The sequence below is a fragment of the Rhododendron vialii genome, chromosome 1a, assembly GCF_030253575.1.
Source record: "Rhododendron vialii isolate Sample 1 chromosome 1a, ASM3025357v1".
Lineage (NCBI taxonomy): Eukaryota > Viridiplantae > Streptophyta > Magnoliopsida > Ericales > Ericaceae > Rhododendron > Rhododendron vialii.
Genome location: NC_080557.1, coordinates 47,659,561 through 47,677,747, shown reverse-complemented (window position 1 = coordinate 47,677,747; position 18,187 = coordinate 47,659,561). Strand labels below are relative to the sequence as shown.

At 39.0% G+C, this 18,187-nt stretch overlaps 1 protein-coding gene across 1 annotated transcript; it reads left to right on the top strand.

Moving 5' to 3' along the window:
- Positions 1-2,138: 2,138 nt before the first annotated feature.
- LOC131332318 (pectinesterase-like) lies at positions 2,139-6,945 on the top strand. Its single transcript, XM_058366479.1, has 4 exons — positions 2,139-2,442; positions 2,795-3,460; positions 3,703-3,762; positions 6,815-6,945. Exons 1-4 carry the CDS (start codon positions 2,139-2,141, stop codon positions 6,943-6,945), a joined length of 1,161 nt encoding a protein of 386 aa, XP_058222462.1.
- Positions 6,946-18,187: the final 11,242 nt, after the last annotated feature.

The following is an 18,187-nucleotide window of genomic DNA, read 5'->3' as shown; positions in this document are numbered from 1 at the left end:
CACAACCAAAAGCCTACATCCCAACTATGTTGGCACTTGGCACCTAGGCTAAGGACAATCATATGCCACCTGCTACCAAAGAAAGAAAAGAAGTTAACGAGGAGCCAACCGAAAAAAAAAACAAGACCAAATTCTACTAGCCACATACTCTGCAACTGAACCAACGTAACCAAAAGGGAATGGATTTGAGACCACCAAGACCCCACTGTCATAGGTACCGAGCATCTCAAAAACTAGGGTTTCTTTTGCCGTGCCCTCTTTCAATAGGCCAAAGCCATTTCTTTTTGGGTTATGGGAAGTTTTAAGGGTCATCTTGCATGCTCCTCAGACCAATTTTTATAGCCATTTCACAAGTTATTCATAGGTGAGGTTACCCCAATCTTTGGGGGCAAAAAGAGTAAAAACTAAGACCTTGACTATGGGGACCTTACGGAGATCAACAGTCCGAATATGCACAACATTATCTCCCAATCCGGTAGCAACACGGATAAACAACCCTCTTCAAAGCATACCCAAGGAGCAGGCATCCATCCAATCTTCGCTTATCCAAATAGCCATAGGGGAGCCCGAACTGGCCCATGCGAAAATTTATGTGGTTCGACCAAATTTTGCGATGTCCAATTCATTTGAATTTTTATATGAACTCATTTTTAATAACATCGGGAGTCACATGAGAAGCTCTCGATTTCTTTCTTGAACACGAACAAGTGTCTCTTTCTAATGATAAATGACCCACGCACGTAATACAAAATGTGATATATGACAGTTCTATTTAATAACAGAGCTGTTCTCTTTCTTTTTTTGCCATTCATTAAACCTAATCTACTCTATACAAGGGGACTATAACAGAGCTATTCATTCGATAAAAACTTGATCGAATCAAATTTATCAGAATAGGGTGCACGATGGATACATTGAACTGTCTAATGAACAATTGAAATCATGAAATAAAATCGTAATGGAAGGTATTTTTCATTACATGAAAAACCGCACAATGGATCATCACCAGAAAAACATCTTTACAGGGCAACCCGTAAACAAAGTTCAAGGCGCTCAATCACTCGCATCCACAAGTGTTTTGGACAATCCAGATTTAAAATCAATTTTGACCAGTAAAAATTAATTATAACCGGTCAAAATTGAAAAGCAGATCGATCTTAACTATTAATTGTCGAAATGGACGGCCGAGATTGTGCGGAGCCATGAATAAATTTCTCTCCGATCATCACATAGAGGATTTTGATTACTTCCATAGACACGTATGAAAAGATAGATGCAGTAAAAGAAAGAGAAAGTTTCCACTTTCAGACTCCTCTCAACAGCCTTGACGGAATAATATAGATCTAAAAAAAAATCCAAGGTGAAAATCTTTTTATTTCCAAACTTGAAACTTTAAGATAAGAAGGAATCTTCAGCAACAAACCGACTCCTTGCACACCAAATGAGTATATCGATCTGCACAAATCGCGGTGTGGGATCTATTTTGGGTCTCACACAAGTGATCCGAGCTGTTCATTAGATGCAAAATATTTTTCCAAAGGCTCCTGCAAAAAAAAAAAAGAAAAATATTAGTAAGAGAATAGCTCTCAATCTGATACATATAGTTGTTTGACCTAATTATCAAACCTTTCATTAAGTTTTCAAGATCTTGAAAAGTTAAATTATTGGATCGAGTACTTATAGGTGTTGAATTGAGTTAATTTTTTGGCAAGGACCTTCGAAAGAATGTTTTACACCTAATAAACCGGTCGGATTATTTATGTAGGACCCAGAGTGGGCTCCACACCACAATCTGTGCCTAATCGCCGTGCACATTTGCGGTGCAATCAGACTTTCGATCTGTTCCTGTAATACTTCACCTAAGGCGGCAATGATGCATAAGGAAGGATTTACGTAGAGCTTTGAGTTGGAAAAATATTATTTGAGCAAGATTTATCGAATCTTTTTCTGGACTATTATGGAAACTGCAATATTGACATAGAATCTAACCGCAAAATTTAGCAACTAAAATTGTTATAAATAAAAACCATGCAAAGCATGCAATATTATCACAACAAGTACTACTACTACCTACAAGCTTTTCCAACGTCCAAAGAAACTTTTGAAATACTCTTATTTGCTAGTCTCAATTTTCTGCCATGGAATCTATAGCCTCTCAACCTCAAGCTAATCCTGTCAGTATTCGCTACAATGCTACTGTAGCCCAGGATGGTTCCGGTAACTACACCACCATACACGATGCGATCGCTGCTGCTCCGGTGAAAAGTGTGAATAGGTATTATATTCACATTAAACCGGGAGTCTATAAAGACGAATATGTCACGGTGGGGAAAGACAAAACAAATATCGCTTTGATCGGCGATAGTGCTGACACCACCAAAATCACCGGAAGCAGGAGCAACGGCGGGGGAATTATGGATACCCCCAAAACTGCAACAATGAGTAAGAGAACTTCTTTATACCTCACTCACTTTTCCTTATAATAGTATTCTCTTTCCGTACGATTTTTTTTTTTGTTTGCTTAGTGTACATGTTTTTACAGTAGGTTTTTTGACTAATTTATCTAACTTTTGATACAATTATTTAATTTTTGACAGTAAAATTTATTTACCCATACAATTGTCCTAACCCAGTGAATTTAGTATTGTGCATGATAAAAATTCCATATTTTGCATGATAGAAGTCAATTTATGCATGTCTAGGAACCTACCTATTTTCCTTTTCTTTTGTAGCATCGACTAAAGTTATGTATTTTATATAGAACATAAATTTTTTTTTACTTTTCTGTTTTCAGTTGTTGATGGATCAGGATTTATGGCTCGATCAATAACCTTTGAGAATTCAGCTCCACCACCCAAAAGTCATCAAGCTGTTGCTCTGACCAATAACGCCAATCACTCCGCATTCTATCAGTGTGTTTTCTTGGGTTACCAAGACACCCTATTGGCAAATCACAATCGACAATTTTACAAGGACTGTGATATCTACGGTAGCGTAGATTTTGTTTGGGGTTATGCGAAAGCAGTGTTTCAGGATTGCCGCTTATACGCACGCCGAATCGGCTCTGATGGCAACATGGTTACTGCTCAGGGGAAGTATAGCCCAACCTTGGATAGTGGATTTTCATTTCAAAACTGTAAGGTTACCGTTGACCCTAATCTAGCGCTGCGTAAGAGTGAAGTGTCAGTTGTCCTTGGTCGGCCGTGGATGGATTACGCTACGGTCGTGTTCATGGAGTCATTCCTGGACACTATCGTCAAACCAGAAGGGTGGTCGATCAAATGGGATAACATACCCAAACCCCATATATTCTATGCAGAGTATAATAACTCGGGTCCAGGTGCAAACACAAGTGGAAGGGTAAAATGGCCTGGGTATAGGGTGTTAACAAGTGCAGCTGAAGCTATCCCTTTTACGGTTTCGAAGTTCATAGACGGAGATGCTTGGATACCAGAAACGGGTATACCATATCAGGGTGGTTTAAATGCAATATAGGATTACGTACGTAGCTTTTTTCATGGTACTAGGGACCTTTAAATATATATTTGTCGTTTGGAGTTTTTTTTTTTTTTTTTTTAAATCCGCTGTGATATGGAGTTCATTCCTTATTATTTATGGTATTATAAAGTTCTTTAATTCTTTAAATATATATTTGTCATTTAGGTATTGCTTTTGTTAATCATTACTCTTGTTAATTTCTAGCTCAAGTGCGAATTGCTTTTGGTTCAAGTGAACCTTGTACGCAGTTCCAGGGTGAACCTGGTACGTGTAATTAATCAACAAGAGAATTTCTCATGTGATCCATGCAACTATCATTACTTTATTTAAAGAGATTGGAGCCATTCATTTACATTTAAATGAAGCATATTTATTGCAAAAGAAATAAGGGCAAAGTCTATTTTGACCTTCCGTGATTTGGGTCATGTGTGGATACGCCCCTTGTGTTAAAAAGTGTGAACATACCTCTGTAGTTTGTAAGGTGTGCACATAACACCCAATTTCGTTTACATTACATCAAGCGTGACGGACGCGCATTAGAAGTCTGATATACTCTCATCTTCTTCCTTGAATCTAACCAATCCATTCCATGTAGCAAAAATTGGATCTGAACCGTTGACATTGTAGAGTTTGACGAGTACCAGATCCCTACCCAAATTCAAGTTGATCCAAAAATAAAAATCTCATGGTCGAATAGAAATTATTATGACGCAAATTTTCAATTTCAAATTTGCCATTCAATTTAAACCCATTTTCGTTTCTAAACCCCGGATTTTATGTGAAGCTAACTGTAGATATTCCAGGCTTGTATTCTGTACAATACAGATATAGGAATGGATGTCCTTGGACACTGAATGTAATGTGTTGGAGAGATATGTACCATTTTTGCTTCCATATATATAATTGAATTCATCACCGTGAAAACTAATTACATGTTAAGAATTTGGAAGAAATAACAATTTTGATACTGCGTGTGTAAATGATTCTTTTATGTTCCGTTTAGATGTTGAGTACGCGGATAGAAATAAAATTAACAGTATCGACAGAGATTCTCCAAATGAAGTATATCTGGTACTCGCGTGAAATATGGGCTCCACGTACACCCAAATGAACAGTAAATTCAAAATCAATTTAGTCACGTAATCCTTTCAAATATCTTGCACTCTTGTTTTCAATTCTCGCACTGCGCTTGCGTTGTCAATTCTCGCTTTTACAACTTTTAGAAGTTTGGAATGTGTTTCAAACAAGTTTTCACCCTCGCCCATGCGCAAGCAAATTATGTGACTTACGCGTGGAGTACTTGAATGTCTGGCATTGTTGACATTGTTGTGATCCGGTTATTGGTGGGACTGGGACAGAGTACTCTGTTTCTAGCTTAATAATAATCACTGTTTGGGTTATGGGAAGTGTTACCGCAACTTTGCATGCGCCTTGCACTAATTTTTATAGCCATTTCATACATTACTCGTGGGATGAGGTGACCCCAATTTTTGAGGACAAAAAGAGTAAAATCTAAAACCTTATGGGGCGCCTACCCTTAAGTCCAAGACATTAATTATTATTAGGCCAAAGTTTATAGAATCAGACAAGTTCATTACTTGATTGTTTCATAGATGACCTAATTAGGGGATCATAAATGCTAGAACCACAAATGTCTATACAAATACATGCACAAACATACCTACATTCACTTTGGGGTCCGCACACATTTTCATTAAAAAATGAACCTTGTGTAAGTGTCTTGGGGTGCTAGAATGATTGTTAGGTAATTATCAAGATTTTCAAATAAAAATCATGGATAAGCAAGTGTTCGGTTGTACAAGAAAAAATATGGTGCAGATGAACTCATGTAGAGTTTTGAAGTTTAAAAGACTACTATAATTCTGGAAAGAATTTAAACTTAGCAATAAAGCTAGGGAAATTTATAGAAATGGTCCTCCTAATTTCATCCGAGTTTCATTTTCGTCCTCCAAATATCAATTGCAACTCTTTTGACCTTCAAGTTTGTTTTTCGTAACTTTTTTTAAGAAAGAAAGATAACCAAGATAAAATTGGAACGATGCTTCTTTCTCTCCTATTTCTTTCTTTAGTATAGTCTCCCCCTTCGTGTCTTGTTTCATTCAATAACCTGACCGTCTTCCTGCTTGGACATCAGATAAAATTGGAACGATGCTTCTCTCACTCACACTACTAAAATTTCACCAATTAACACTCCTTCATTTAAGCGCTGTTGGAGTAAACTTGAAATGCAATATTGGAAGTTCTTATTTCCTTTGTCGCAGATAAATAAAAGAACTAGGAGTTTTTACTATTGCCCTTTTAGAGCTGAAGTTCTTTAATTAGAACTCATTTTTAAAACTTCAAAATCTTAAGATAGACATGTATGTGTACAAAATTCTCAAGGTGTGAAATTTACAGCAACAAGACTAAATGTTAGCTGTGACAAAACATAAATTCGTGCGAATGTTGGTTGGGTTGAACAAATTCAACTTGGATGATGAGTCAGTGTTTCTTGCAAAATATATTCCTTCGAGGGTTTGGCAACTTCTCTGAAAGACTAATTTCTTTATTTGCTCCATGATTTGTGCTTCTAGCTAGCTTTCTAAGAAACCACTATCAAGGCGACAGAGTCTGGCCTCCATTTCCGGAGACTCTATTTCCCATGTGCTTTTGGATGCATCCAAGCATCCGTCATTTCTAAACTCACTCAGTCGATATATATATCAGGATTCCAATCATCAGACGAAGTCTTGATCGCCTTCAAACCTTGAGAGGGGAAGTTTGTGGCATTTGATGGTGAGATGAATGCAGAGGAAGTGGAAAGGTTGGTCGGTTTTGTCCTTAATGAATGGGGACATAAAGTTCACCAAGACGCGTCAGAAACCCAAAATCAAGTGACAAATTTAGAGGCATCAAAATCAGAGTTGCCTTTTTATTGGAATTCCATATAGATAGCTGAAAAGCTAGTGCTACTTGCTTGATCATTAGTTTTCAGTCTATAGTAAAATTGGCCTTGCTTCAAACTAATGAAGATGCTTGACCCAGGAAGAGGTTTCTGTTTTAGAATGTAGGTGGTAGAGGTGGTGATAGTGGCGATGACGTATTGTGAGGCGGCAATGGTTTGGAAGATAGAGATAGTAAGATGGCGGGTTGTGCGGCGGCAATGGTTTGGAAGGGGGACAATTATGGTGGGAAAGTGATGGTGGTGAAATGATGGCTTCTAGGTGTTGGTGGTGGTATATATGGTGACGCGATACTGGTGGCGGTGAAACAATGGCTATGAGGTGGTGATAGTTGTGATTGGTTCTTGGTCTAGATGGTGAGGTAGTGGTGGTGGTGAAGGAAGATGACGGAAGTAGAAAAGAAGGGGCATGGTCGGGCAGGAGGGGAAGAGATGACATATCTTATGTTTTGTGCAATTCGCCTCAGGCGCTACATGTGTCCTAGGCGCACGCATATGCGCCCCGGGCGCACCTCAAAGCTTAAAAAAAGATGGGGGTTTGTGAGGTGGCAAAGGTTTGGAAGTGTGACAATCATGGTGGCAAGGTGATGGTGGTGAAATGATCGATGGCTTCGAGGCATTGGTGGTGGTGGGGGTATGGTGAAGCGATACTGGTGGCGGTGAAACATTGGCGATGAGGCGGTGATAGTGGTGGAGATGTGGTTGTAGTTGTCAAAAAAATGGAAGTGAAACACACACAACTACAGCAAAAAAGAAAAGAAAAAAGAAACCTAAGATTGCGCAGGAGGAGAAGAGATGACATATCTGTGTTTCTGTGCAATGCGCCTCTGGCGCAATTACGTGCGTCCTAGGCGCACTCCTATACGCCCTGGGCGCACCTCTAAGTTCAAAAAAAGGCTTAACTTCGCGGCCATGGCACGAACACTTCCGAACTTGGATTTGCTCGAGATATTAACTTTTGAAAAAGCTTGTTGATTCTAATTTCTAACCCAAATAATTTGGATCAAAATTAGTTTGAAATTAAAAGATTTGAAAATTTAAATGTGGACTATGTTTGGCGCAATTACATGCGCCCCAAGCGCACTCCTATGGATCCCGCGGCACTTACATGCATGCTAGGCGCACGCCTCTGCGCCCCAAGCGCACCCCAAAGCTACAAAAAAAAAAAAAAAAAGCAACTTCGCGGGCTTGCCATGAACACTCTCAAATTCCGATTTGTGTGTGATTTTAACCGTTCAAAATTTTCTTGAGTCTAATTTCTAACCAAAGTAACTTGGATCCAAAATTATTTGAAAATTAAAGATTTGAAATTTTTTAACGGAGGCTATGTTTTGCATAGTTCGCGTCAAGCGCAATTACCTACGCCCCAGGCTCACTCCAATGCGCCCGGGCGCACCTCAAAGCTGTAAAAAAAAAAAAGGCCTAACTTCGCGAGGTTGCCACAGACACTTTCGAACTCTGACTTTGACGCGATTTGGGCCGTTGAAAAGCTTGTTGAGTTTAATTTCTAACCCAAGTGATTTGGATACAAAAATTATTTTGATGTGAGAATATTTCAAAATTTTATCAATTTGGCAAAATCCTTGCTTTATCCTTCTTTTAAATTGAATCAAAACCTATTTGGTATAGATATAGAGGGTATGAAAAAAATACTGAGAGATTGTGGAATCAAACAATTAAAGTAATCGAGCTTTGACTATGAAATTCTTATAGTTTCACACTTGCGGGATTGGATCTTGCGTGAGGTACAGCGGTGGTGGTGAAGGAAGGAGGAGGGAAGAAGAAGAGACGGCGGGGCAGTTGGGCAGGAGGGGAAGCGATGGCAATATCTATGTTTTGTGCAGTGCTCCTCAAGCGCAATTACATGTGCCTCAGGCGCACTCATATGCGCCCCGGGCGCAAGTCAAAGCCACAAAAAAGGCCCCACTTCGCGGGCTTGCTACGGATACTTCCGAACTCCGATTTTTGCGTGATTTGAACTGTTGAAAAAATTTTTGAGTCTAATATCTAACCCAGGTAATTTTGATCCAAAATTATTTTGAAACTAAAAAAATTAGAAAATTTTAACCTAAACGGTTCAAAATATAATTTATTTTGGAAAAATCCTTGCATCACCCTTTTATAAATCGTATTTGGTATTGATATAGAGGGTATGGAAATTACTAAGAGATGGTGGAATCAAACAATTAAGAAAATAGAGCTTTGCCTGACTATGAAAACTAGGTCGAAGGCAAATCGATTAAAAGATCGTCGGAGCTAGTCAGTAAGGGTAAAAGACGTTTTTGCGCCCTTCTACTCATTCCAAATTCTATTTGGTACTCACTCCCTTGTTCTAACATATTCCTTTATTAATTAAGAGTTTCATAGAGTTAATTGGGTTTTGCACCCTTCATTTCATCATGGGGATTCACCAAAAGTCCGACTTGTACTCTTACAAAGCTAAATATGGATTTCCACACCACAAAAACTATAACTTGACCACTACTTACGACTACCACATCGCCGCTACCACCACTACTTAATTCATCTTTGGTTGTGTTGAAGAAATTCAACTTGGGTAGTGTTTCTTGCTCTAAGAGACTAATTTTTTTATTTGCTGCATGATTTCTGCTTCTATTTCCCATGTGCTTTTGGATGCATCCAAGCATCCATAATTTCTAAAGTCACTTGATAAATCGGGATTCAAATCATCCGACAAAGTCTTGTTTGCCTTCAAACCTCGAAAGGTGAAGTATGAGGCATTTGATGGTGAGATGAATGCAGAGGAAGTGGAAAAGTTTGTCGGTTCGGTCCTTAATGGGGGCGTAAAGTTTACCAAGACGCGACCGAAACCCAAATCAAGTGAGAAATTTAGGGGCATCAAAATCAGAGTTGAAAAGCTAGTGCTACTTGCTTGATCATCATTTTCCAATCTATAGTGAAAAGAAGAGGCATGGTTGGGCAGGAGGGGAAGAGTTGACATATCTATTACAAGCATCCCAACCGCACGCCTCTATGCCCGGGGTGCACCTCAAACCTGCAAAAGAAGGGATAACTGCTCGGGCTTTCCACAAACACTCCTGAACTCCGATTTGTGTGTGATTTTAAGCGTTGAAATGCTTATTGACTCTAATTTCTAGCCAAAGTAATTTGGATCCAAAATTATTTTGACATGAAAAGATTTGAAATTTTTTAATGCAGGCTATGTCTCGCCCAATGCACCTCAGGCGTGTTATTACGTGAGCCCCAAGTGCACTCCTATTCGCCCGGGCGCACCTCAAAACTGCAAGAAAAACGCCTAACTTCGTGAGCTTGCCATGGACACTCTTGAACTCCGATTAGTGCGTGATTTGAACTGTTGAAGAGCTGGTTGAGTTTAATTTCTAACACTAGTAGATTGGATCCAAAGTTACTTTTAAATTAAAAGATTTCAAAATTTTATCCTAAACGGGTCAAAAAACAAATTTCTTTTGCAAAATTCTCTGATTACCCTTCTTTTAAATCGTATTTGGTATTGATATAGACGGTATGGAAATTACTAAGAGATGGTGGAATCAAACAATTAAGAAAATAGAGCTTTGCCTGACTATGAAAACCGGGTTGAAGGCAAATCGATTAAAAGATCGTCAGAGCTAGTTACTAAGGGTAAAACACATTTTTGCGCCCTTCTTCTCATTCCAAATTCTTTTTGGTACCCACTCCCTTGTTCTAACATATTCCTTTATTAATTAAGAGTTTCATAGAGTTAATTGGGTTTTGCACCCTTCATTTCATCATGGGGATTCACCAAAGTCGGACTTGTACTCGTACAAAGCTAAATATGGATTTCCACACCACAAAAACTATAACTTGACCACTACTTACGACTACCACATCCCCGCTACCACCACTACTTAATTCATCTTTGGTTGTGTTGAAGAAATTCAACTTGGGTAGTGTTTCTTGCTCTAAAAGACTAATTTTTTTATTTGCTGCATGATTTCTACTTCTATTTTCCATGTGCTTTTGGATGCATCAAAGCATCCGTAATTGCTAAACTCACTCGATAAATCGGAATTCAAATCATCTGACAAAGTCTTGTTTGCCTTCAAACCTCGAAAGGGGAAGTATGAGGCATTTGATGGTGAGATGAATGCAGAGGAAATGGAAAGGTTTGTCGGTTTGGTCCTTTATGGGGGCGTAAAGTTCACCAAGACGCGACCGAAATCCAAAATCAAGTGAGAAATTTAGCAGCATCAAAATCAGAGTAGAAAAGCTAGTGCTACTTGCATGATCATCAGTTTCCAGTTTATAGTGAAAAGAAGAGGCATGGTTGGGCAGTAGGGGAAGAGCTAACAAATGATACATATCTATGTTTTGTGCAATGTGCATCAGGCGCAATTACATGCGTCCCAGGCGCACGCCTATGCGCTCCGGGCGGACCTATAAGCATAAAAAAAAGGCTTAACTTCGTTGGCTTGTCACAAACACTCCCGAACTCCGATTTACTCGTGATTTTAACTTTTGAGAAAGCTTGTTAAGTCTAATTTCTAACCCAAATAATTTGGATCCAAAATAAGTTCGAAATTAAAAGATTTAAAAACATTAATGCGGGCTATGTTTTAGGATATGCGCCCCAAGTGCACTCCTATGTGCCCCGCGGCAATTACAAGCATCCCAAGCGCACGCCTCCATGCCTCGGGCGCACCTCAAACCTGTAAAAGAAGGGCTAACTGCGCGGGCTTGCCACAGACACTCCCGAACTTCGATTTGTGTGTGATTTTAAGCGTTGAAATGCTTATTGACTCTAATTTCTAACCAAAGTAATTTGGATCCAAAATTATTTTGAAATTAAAAGATTTGAAATTTTTTAATGCGGGCTACGTCTTGCACAATGCACCTCAGGCATTATTACGTGAGCCCCAAGCGCACTCCTATTCGCCCAGGCGCACCTCAAAGCTGCAAGAAAAGCGCCTAACTTCGCGAGTTTGATGTGGACATTCTTGAACTCCGATTTGTGCGTGATTTGAACTGTTGAAGAGCTGGCTGAGTTTAATTTCTAACACTAGTAGATTGGATCCAAAGTTATTTTTAAATTAAAAGATTTCACAATTTTATCCTTAACGGGTCAAAAAACAAATTTCTTTTGCAAAATTCTTTGATCACCCTTCTTTTAAATCGAACCAAAACCTATTTGGTATTGATTTGTAGGATATGAAAATTACTAAGAGATGGTGGAATCAAACAATTAAGGTAATAGAGCTTTGACTATGAAAAGTGGGTTGATGGCAAAACTATTGATAGATCGTTGGAGCCATTAAATTTAAAAAACGTTTTTGTGCCCTTTTGCTTTTTCAAAATTTCATTTGGTACTCACTCCCTTGTTCAAATATATTCGTTTATTAATTAAGAGTTTCATAGAGTTAAATGGACTTTACACGCTTCATCAAAGCCTACGGAAAAAGGTTCATCAAGGGAATTCGCCAAAATCAGACTTATACTTTTACAAACTAAGCTATATATGGATGTCCACACTACAAACACTATAACTTGACCACTACCTACGACTACCACATCGCCGCTACTACCTAGCTACCATCATTTGACCACCCTTCGACCTCACAATTACTGTTACGATTGGCCAACTCACCACGTTGACCACCATCACTTTACGTCTGCACCTTCAGCACGACCTCATCATTTCACATGTTATCACCACCAGTCCACAACAACTAGCTGTCCACCCCCCTATCGGTTGGTGGTGAGTACAAAAGGAAACCATCCTTCCTTTTCAATGGCAGCAGCAGGAATTGAGTATAAACACACACTAGAATGTACTTCAAGTTATTATAGTCAAATTGAAACAAAGCCATGGCAGCAAAACTAAACAGAAAGGAAAACAGAATGCGTCGCCAAGAAATATAACACGCAACAAAGTAACGTCAACTGTTTTCTTGGTGTACCAGATATGTTGGGCCACTTTGGTGCAATATATACTTGAATTCGAATAATAATGTTTGCAAGTAACAAATAGACTATTATTGAGCAAGGTCCATTACCACATTCAGTAATCATGAATTGAAGACTCAAGGAAGCAATTGGGATACGGTTAACATAATTCAAGCTCTTTCATTCTAGTTCTGTTCCTTCCCAATACAGAACCTTGATGGATTGCACACAAGGAAAACCGATGAATTACATGATGCTTCCAATTTCAATGTGTTACATACGACTGAAATAAAGTCATAATCAGTGAGGTAGTGGTGGTGGTGAAGCAAGAGGAGGGAAGAAGAAGAGCCGGGGCGTGGTTGGGAAGGATGGGAAGAGTCAACATATCTATGTTTAGTGCAGTGCGCCTCAGGCGCAAGTACATGAGTCCCAGGCGCACTCCTATGCGCCCCGGGCGCACCTCAAAGTGCAAAAAAGGCCCAACTTCGCAGGCTTGTCACGGACGCTCCCGAACTTCGATTTGCACGTGAATTGATCCGTTGAAAAGCTTGTTGAATCTGAATTCTAACCAATGTACTTTGGATCATAGGACCCACTAAAACTAAAAAACGTTTTTGCACCCTTCTACTCATTCCAAATTTCATTCGGTACTCACTTCCTAGTGCAAACATATTACTTTATTAATTAAGAGTTTCACAGAGTTAACTTGCTTTACACACTTCATCAAAGCATACAAAAAAGGTTTCATCACAGAGATTTGCCAAAAGTCGGACTTGTACATTTACGAAGCGAAATATGGATGTCCACAAACACTATAATTTGACCGATACTTACGACTACCACACCACCGCTAGCACCACTACCATCATTAATTGACCACCCTTCGACCTCACCATTTCTGTTACGACCACCTCATGACCACGTCCAGAGCGCAAGGCAAGCTGGATAAGATTCTATCAGAGGTTAGTCAAATAACTCAAATCTCAATAGTTTGTTATTTTGATGAAGCTCCTTTGTAGCTATTAAATCAATTGATGCCGCTTTGTGGTGTCTATAAAGGAAACTATCCTTCCTTTTCCTTCCTCTCCTATTTCTTCCTTTAGTATGGTCTCCCCCTTCGGGTCCTGTTTCATCAACTCCCTTGCCGTCTCCCTTTGGGGACATCAGATAAAATTAGGACAATGCTTCTCTCTCTCACTACTAAACTTTTAATTACACTCCTCCCAGTTCTTACTTTCTTCATCGCAGATAAAAAAAGACTAGGAGTTTTTACCGTTGCCTTTTTAGAGCTGAGTTTTTAACAACTCTTTTTCAAAATTTCAAAATCTCAAGATAGACATGTTATACTTTATATAAAAACGAGAACTACCGTTTGAGAAGTGTATCTGTATAAAATTTCCAAGGTGTGAAATAAGTTGTGATAAACATAAATTCTTGCGAATGCATGTTGGTTGTGTTGAACAAATTCAACTTGGTAGTGTTTCTTGCTCTAAAAGACTATATTTTTTTTATTTGCTGCATGATTTGTGCTTCTATTTCCCATGTCCTTCTGGATGCATCCAAGCATCTATCATTTCTAAATTCACTCGATAAATTGGGATTCAAATCATCTAACAAAGTCTTGATCACCTTCAAACCACGAAAAGGGAAGTATGCGGCATTTGATGGTGAGATGGATGCAGAGGAAGTGGAAAGGTTTGTCGGTTCGGTCCTTAAAGGGGACGTAAAGTTCACCAAGACGCGGCAAAAACCGAAAATCAAGTGAGAAATTTAGCGCCATCAAAATAAGTGTTGCCTTTTTATTGGAATTCGATATTGATTGTTGAAAAGCAAGTGCTACTTGCTTGATCATCAGTTTCTAGCCTATACTGAAATTGGCCTGGCTTTCAGACTCAGGAAGATACCCAGTAAGAGGTTTCTGTTTAAGAATGTAGGAGGAAAGAAGAAAAGAAAGGGCATATCTATGTTTTGTGGAATGCGCCCCAGACGCAATTACATGCGTCCCAGGCGCACGCCTATACGCCCCGGGCGAACCTCTAAGCTTAAAAAAATGCTAAACTTCGCGGACTTGGCATGAACGCTTCCGAACTCCGATTTGCTCGTGATTTTTACTATTGAAAATGCTTGTTGAGTCTAATTCTAACCCAAATAATTTGGATCCAAAATTAGTTAGAAATTAAAAGATTTGAAAATTTTAATGCGGGCTACGTTTTGCGTAGTGCACCTTAGGCGCAATTACATGCGCCCTAGGCGCACTCCTATGCGCGTGCGGCGATTACATGCATACCAGGCGCACGCCTCTGTGCCCCAGGCGCATCACAAAGCTGCCGAGAAAAAAAAGACCTAACTTCGCGGTCTTGCCATGAACACTCCCGAACTCCGATTTGTGCATGATTTTAACGTTGAAAAACATGTTAAGTCTAATTTTAAACTAAAGGAATTTGGATCAAGAGGTTTCTGTTTAAGAATGTATGAGGGAAGAAGAAAAGAAGGGGGCATATCTATGTTTTGTGCAATGCGCCTCAGGCGCAATTACATGCGTCCCAGGCGCACGCCTATGCACCCCGGGCTCACCTCTAAGCTTAAAAAAAGGTTTAACTTCGCGGACTTGGCATGAACGCTCCCGAACTCCGATTTGCTCGTGATTTTAACTTTTGAAAAAGCTTTTTGAGTCTAATTTCTAACCCAAATAATTTGGATCCAAAATTAGTTTGAAATTAAAAGATTTGAAAAAAACTGAAACTAGGCTCTCTTTATGTAGTTAAAACTGAAAAAAAGGAATTGATAAAGGAATAGTAGGTCTTGTATATTCCATGATACCATTCTATGATATTATGGAGTAGTTGTTTATGTCTAGATATCACTTCATGGATGCAAAGTTGAGCACAATCTATCTATCTACTTTCTAACCCGAGAAGCACTGAAATGTCAATTGGCCTTGTGTATCCGTGTCCCACACACGACATGCTTTTGATATTTAGCTCAGGGTCTGAGCATATAGGGTTAAGTGTTCTTCACGACTGGCTATTGTAAATTACTCTAGTTGGATACCTTAGGATTAGAACCACCACACATTCTTGTGGGACCTATGATTAAGTGTATGGCCCCATGTAAATGTGTAGCGGTTCCATATAGGGTGATCTGGAGCATCACGTGAGTACATGACGGTGCTTCCGGACTAGAACTATACTACACAGGTCAACTTAAGTTAAAAACAAGTTGACATACGAGCATATATTCTATTTTTTCTTCTTATTTGTGAATGTGTGGTGTGACAAACTCCGGAGAAATAGAATAGAAAGCCGAATTCCAAACTTCTTGTACATCTTTCATAGTTGGAAAGCTGTTTAGGAAGTTTTAATCGGTCTGCTTTCGTAGTGGCACCAATCATTTTTAAATCGGTCTGCTTTTGACTAACTTTTCATAAATGAAACTTTTATTATTTTCATTATTCATTTCCATCATGCTTTAGGACTTTGAAAATCATATTCATCAACATAGAATTGGTCTTGATCCGGTCGATTTAGAATGAGGGGAATACAAGCCTTTTATCCAAATGATGTGTTTTTTGACTCATTGAGGGTAAAATGGTCATGTCTTTTGAATTACAAATAAGTTTGGACCAAAACCACTTCGATTAGAAAGTAGATTTAACAAACTTTTTAACGGTTCTAACCACGTGCAAATCGGATTTCGGGAGTGTATATAGCATACGCGCGAAATTTGGTTTGTTCAGAAATTTTGAGGACTGCGCACGGGGCGCATAGACATGCGCACGGGGCGCATAGACATGCGCCTGGGGCGCATGAATTTGCGCCGGAGGCACATCAAAGCGGTCAAACGAGTCAATCTTTGCAGGCTTGTCCCGGACACTCTCGAACTTTGTTTTCCGGGTGGTTTGAACCATTACAAAGCTTGTTAAATTTACTTTTTAACCCAAGTGGTTTCGATTCAAAGTTATTAATAAATCAGAAGAAGTGACCATTTTAACCTCAGTGGATTAAAAAACAATTTATTTCGGTAAAATACCCGCATCTCTCTCATTTTAAATCGGATCAAGACCTATCTTATATAGATAAATAGGGTTTTAAAAGTATTAAAATATGGTGGGATCTGAATATAAAAATATTTAAGTTTCATTCATGGAAAAAGGGTAGAAAGCATACCACTGTAGAAATTGTCGGAGCCACTAAGCCAAGAACACATTTTAAGTTTCATTCAAAGCTCAAATCCCTTATTCTTAAGTTTTTTTTCCATTGGTTAAGTGTTCCACAGAGTTTGTAGACCATCCACATTTCATGGAAGCATACGGAAAGTCATTTCATCATCGAGATTCATTAAAAGCAAGGCTTAAATGTTTACGATCAATTTTGGTCATGTCTTTTGAATTACAAACAATTTTTAACAGTTCTAATCATGCACAAATAAAATTTCGAGACTGTCCGTAGCATGCACACGAAATTTGGCTTGTTTGACAATTTTGAGGACTTCCCCCGGGGCATGCAGGCATGCGTCTGGGGCGCATGAAATTGTGCCTTAGCACATCAAAGCTGTAGAACATCTTGATCCTGTTCATTGATTTCAGAACCATAATAATTTTAATTCTTTGTTCACTGATTTCAGAACTGTAATAATTTTGATTCTTTGTGTTGCTTCCCTCACATGTACTCCAGTTGAAATAGTCCGACAGTCGCGAGAGTAGGTTATTATTTCCAAGGAAGCTAGCTAGGCTTGTTACAATATGCACCAAGGACAACAAATGCTTATGGCTGCACACAACCGCCAGTTGATATCTTAGTTTGATTTGAAATCTTTACTGCAATAACAGTTGCAAAGCTATAAGAGTTCAGCTGGCGATCCAGGTTGTTTCTGTTTCCACGGTGAAGCTTATGTCTCCATTGTTTCACCCTTTGTCCTTGATTAAAGTTAAATAATGATTGGGTAGTACTCATAGTACAAGACTGCTAAAAAATTCACTATTGAATTCCAATTACAGGGAAATTCGCGATGATATTAGGAATTTCACTGTTTCATTCTTCATACTTTTGCTGGTTTTGCTCTTCCAGTCACTCTTGCCAATGAAAGTTTTCAGATTAGGATTGCAAATGCTGCAGGGTAGTTACTGGGGTTGCAAAGTTGGGCACAATCTATGCTACTTTCTACCCCGAGAAGCACCGAAATGACTATTGACCTTGTGTATCTGTGTCCCACACACGACATGCTTTGGATATTTAGCTCAGAATCTGAGCATATAGGGTTAAGTGTTCATCACGATCGGCTATCGTAAATTTCTCTAGTTGGATACCTTTGGATTGACAAGCACCATTATCTTACTATGGCAAAGAAGCATACATACATCAAAAATCGTTGGAGGTTACCAGTTGAGAATTTCAGAACATCAAACACCTACCTAACAGCAAGATTTCATAAAATTAAAAAAAAAAAAAACTAGCAGAATACCCACTATAAGATTGTTTTCCCTACTGAACAATCCCAGTGGAAGAACAGTCCACTACTCAATGAACCCTTATTCAATTAAAAGAAGAAGATAATTAACCTGTATGAGTTAATAAAGAATCAAGCATAGTAATCAGGCTCTTACCCAGACAACGTCCCTGAAGCTGGACTGGAAGTGGTGGAAGAAATTCTTAGTTAAAATCCCACAAAATCATCTTCATCCACTAAGCAAAACGAGGAAAATAGCTGAAGGATTAGGCTGCAAAAGAGGGAAATAGAATGACAAAGAAGCTAAAATGAGGGAAATTCTTTGGATCATGAGGAATTATGGTGTTCTGCTGCTGCCCTGATCAGATGATCGAG

Coding starts and splice junctions, on each gene's coding strand:
- LOC131332318 (XM_058366479.1), top strand. CDS start 2,139: ATGGAATCTATAGCCTCTCAACCTCAAGCTAATCCTGTCAGTATTCGC. Junction 2,443..2,794: donor CCCCAAAACTGCAACAATGA/GTAAGAGAACTT, acceptor TTCTGTTTTCAG/TTGTTGATGGATCAGGATTT. Junction 3,461..3,702: donor TGCTTGGATACCAGAAACGG/GTATACCATATC, acceptor GTTAATTTCTAG/CTCAAGTGCGAATTGCTTTT.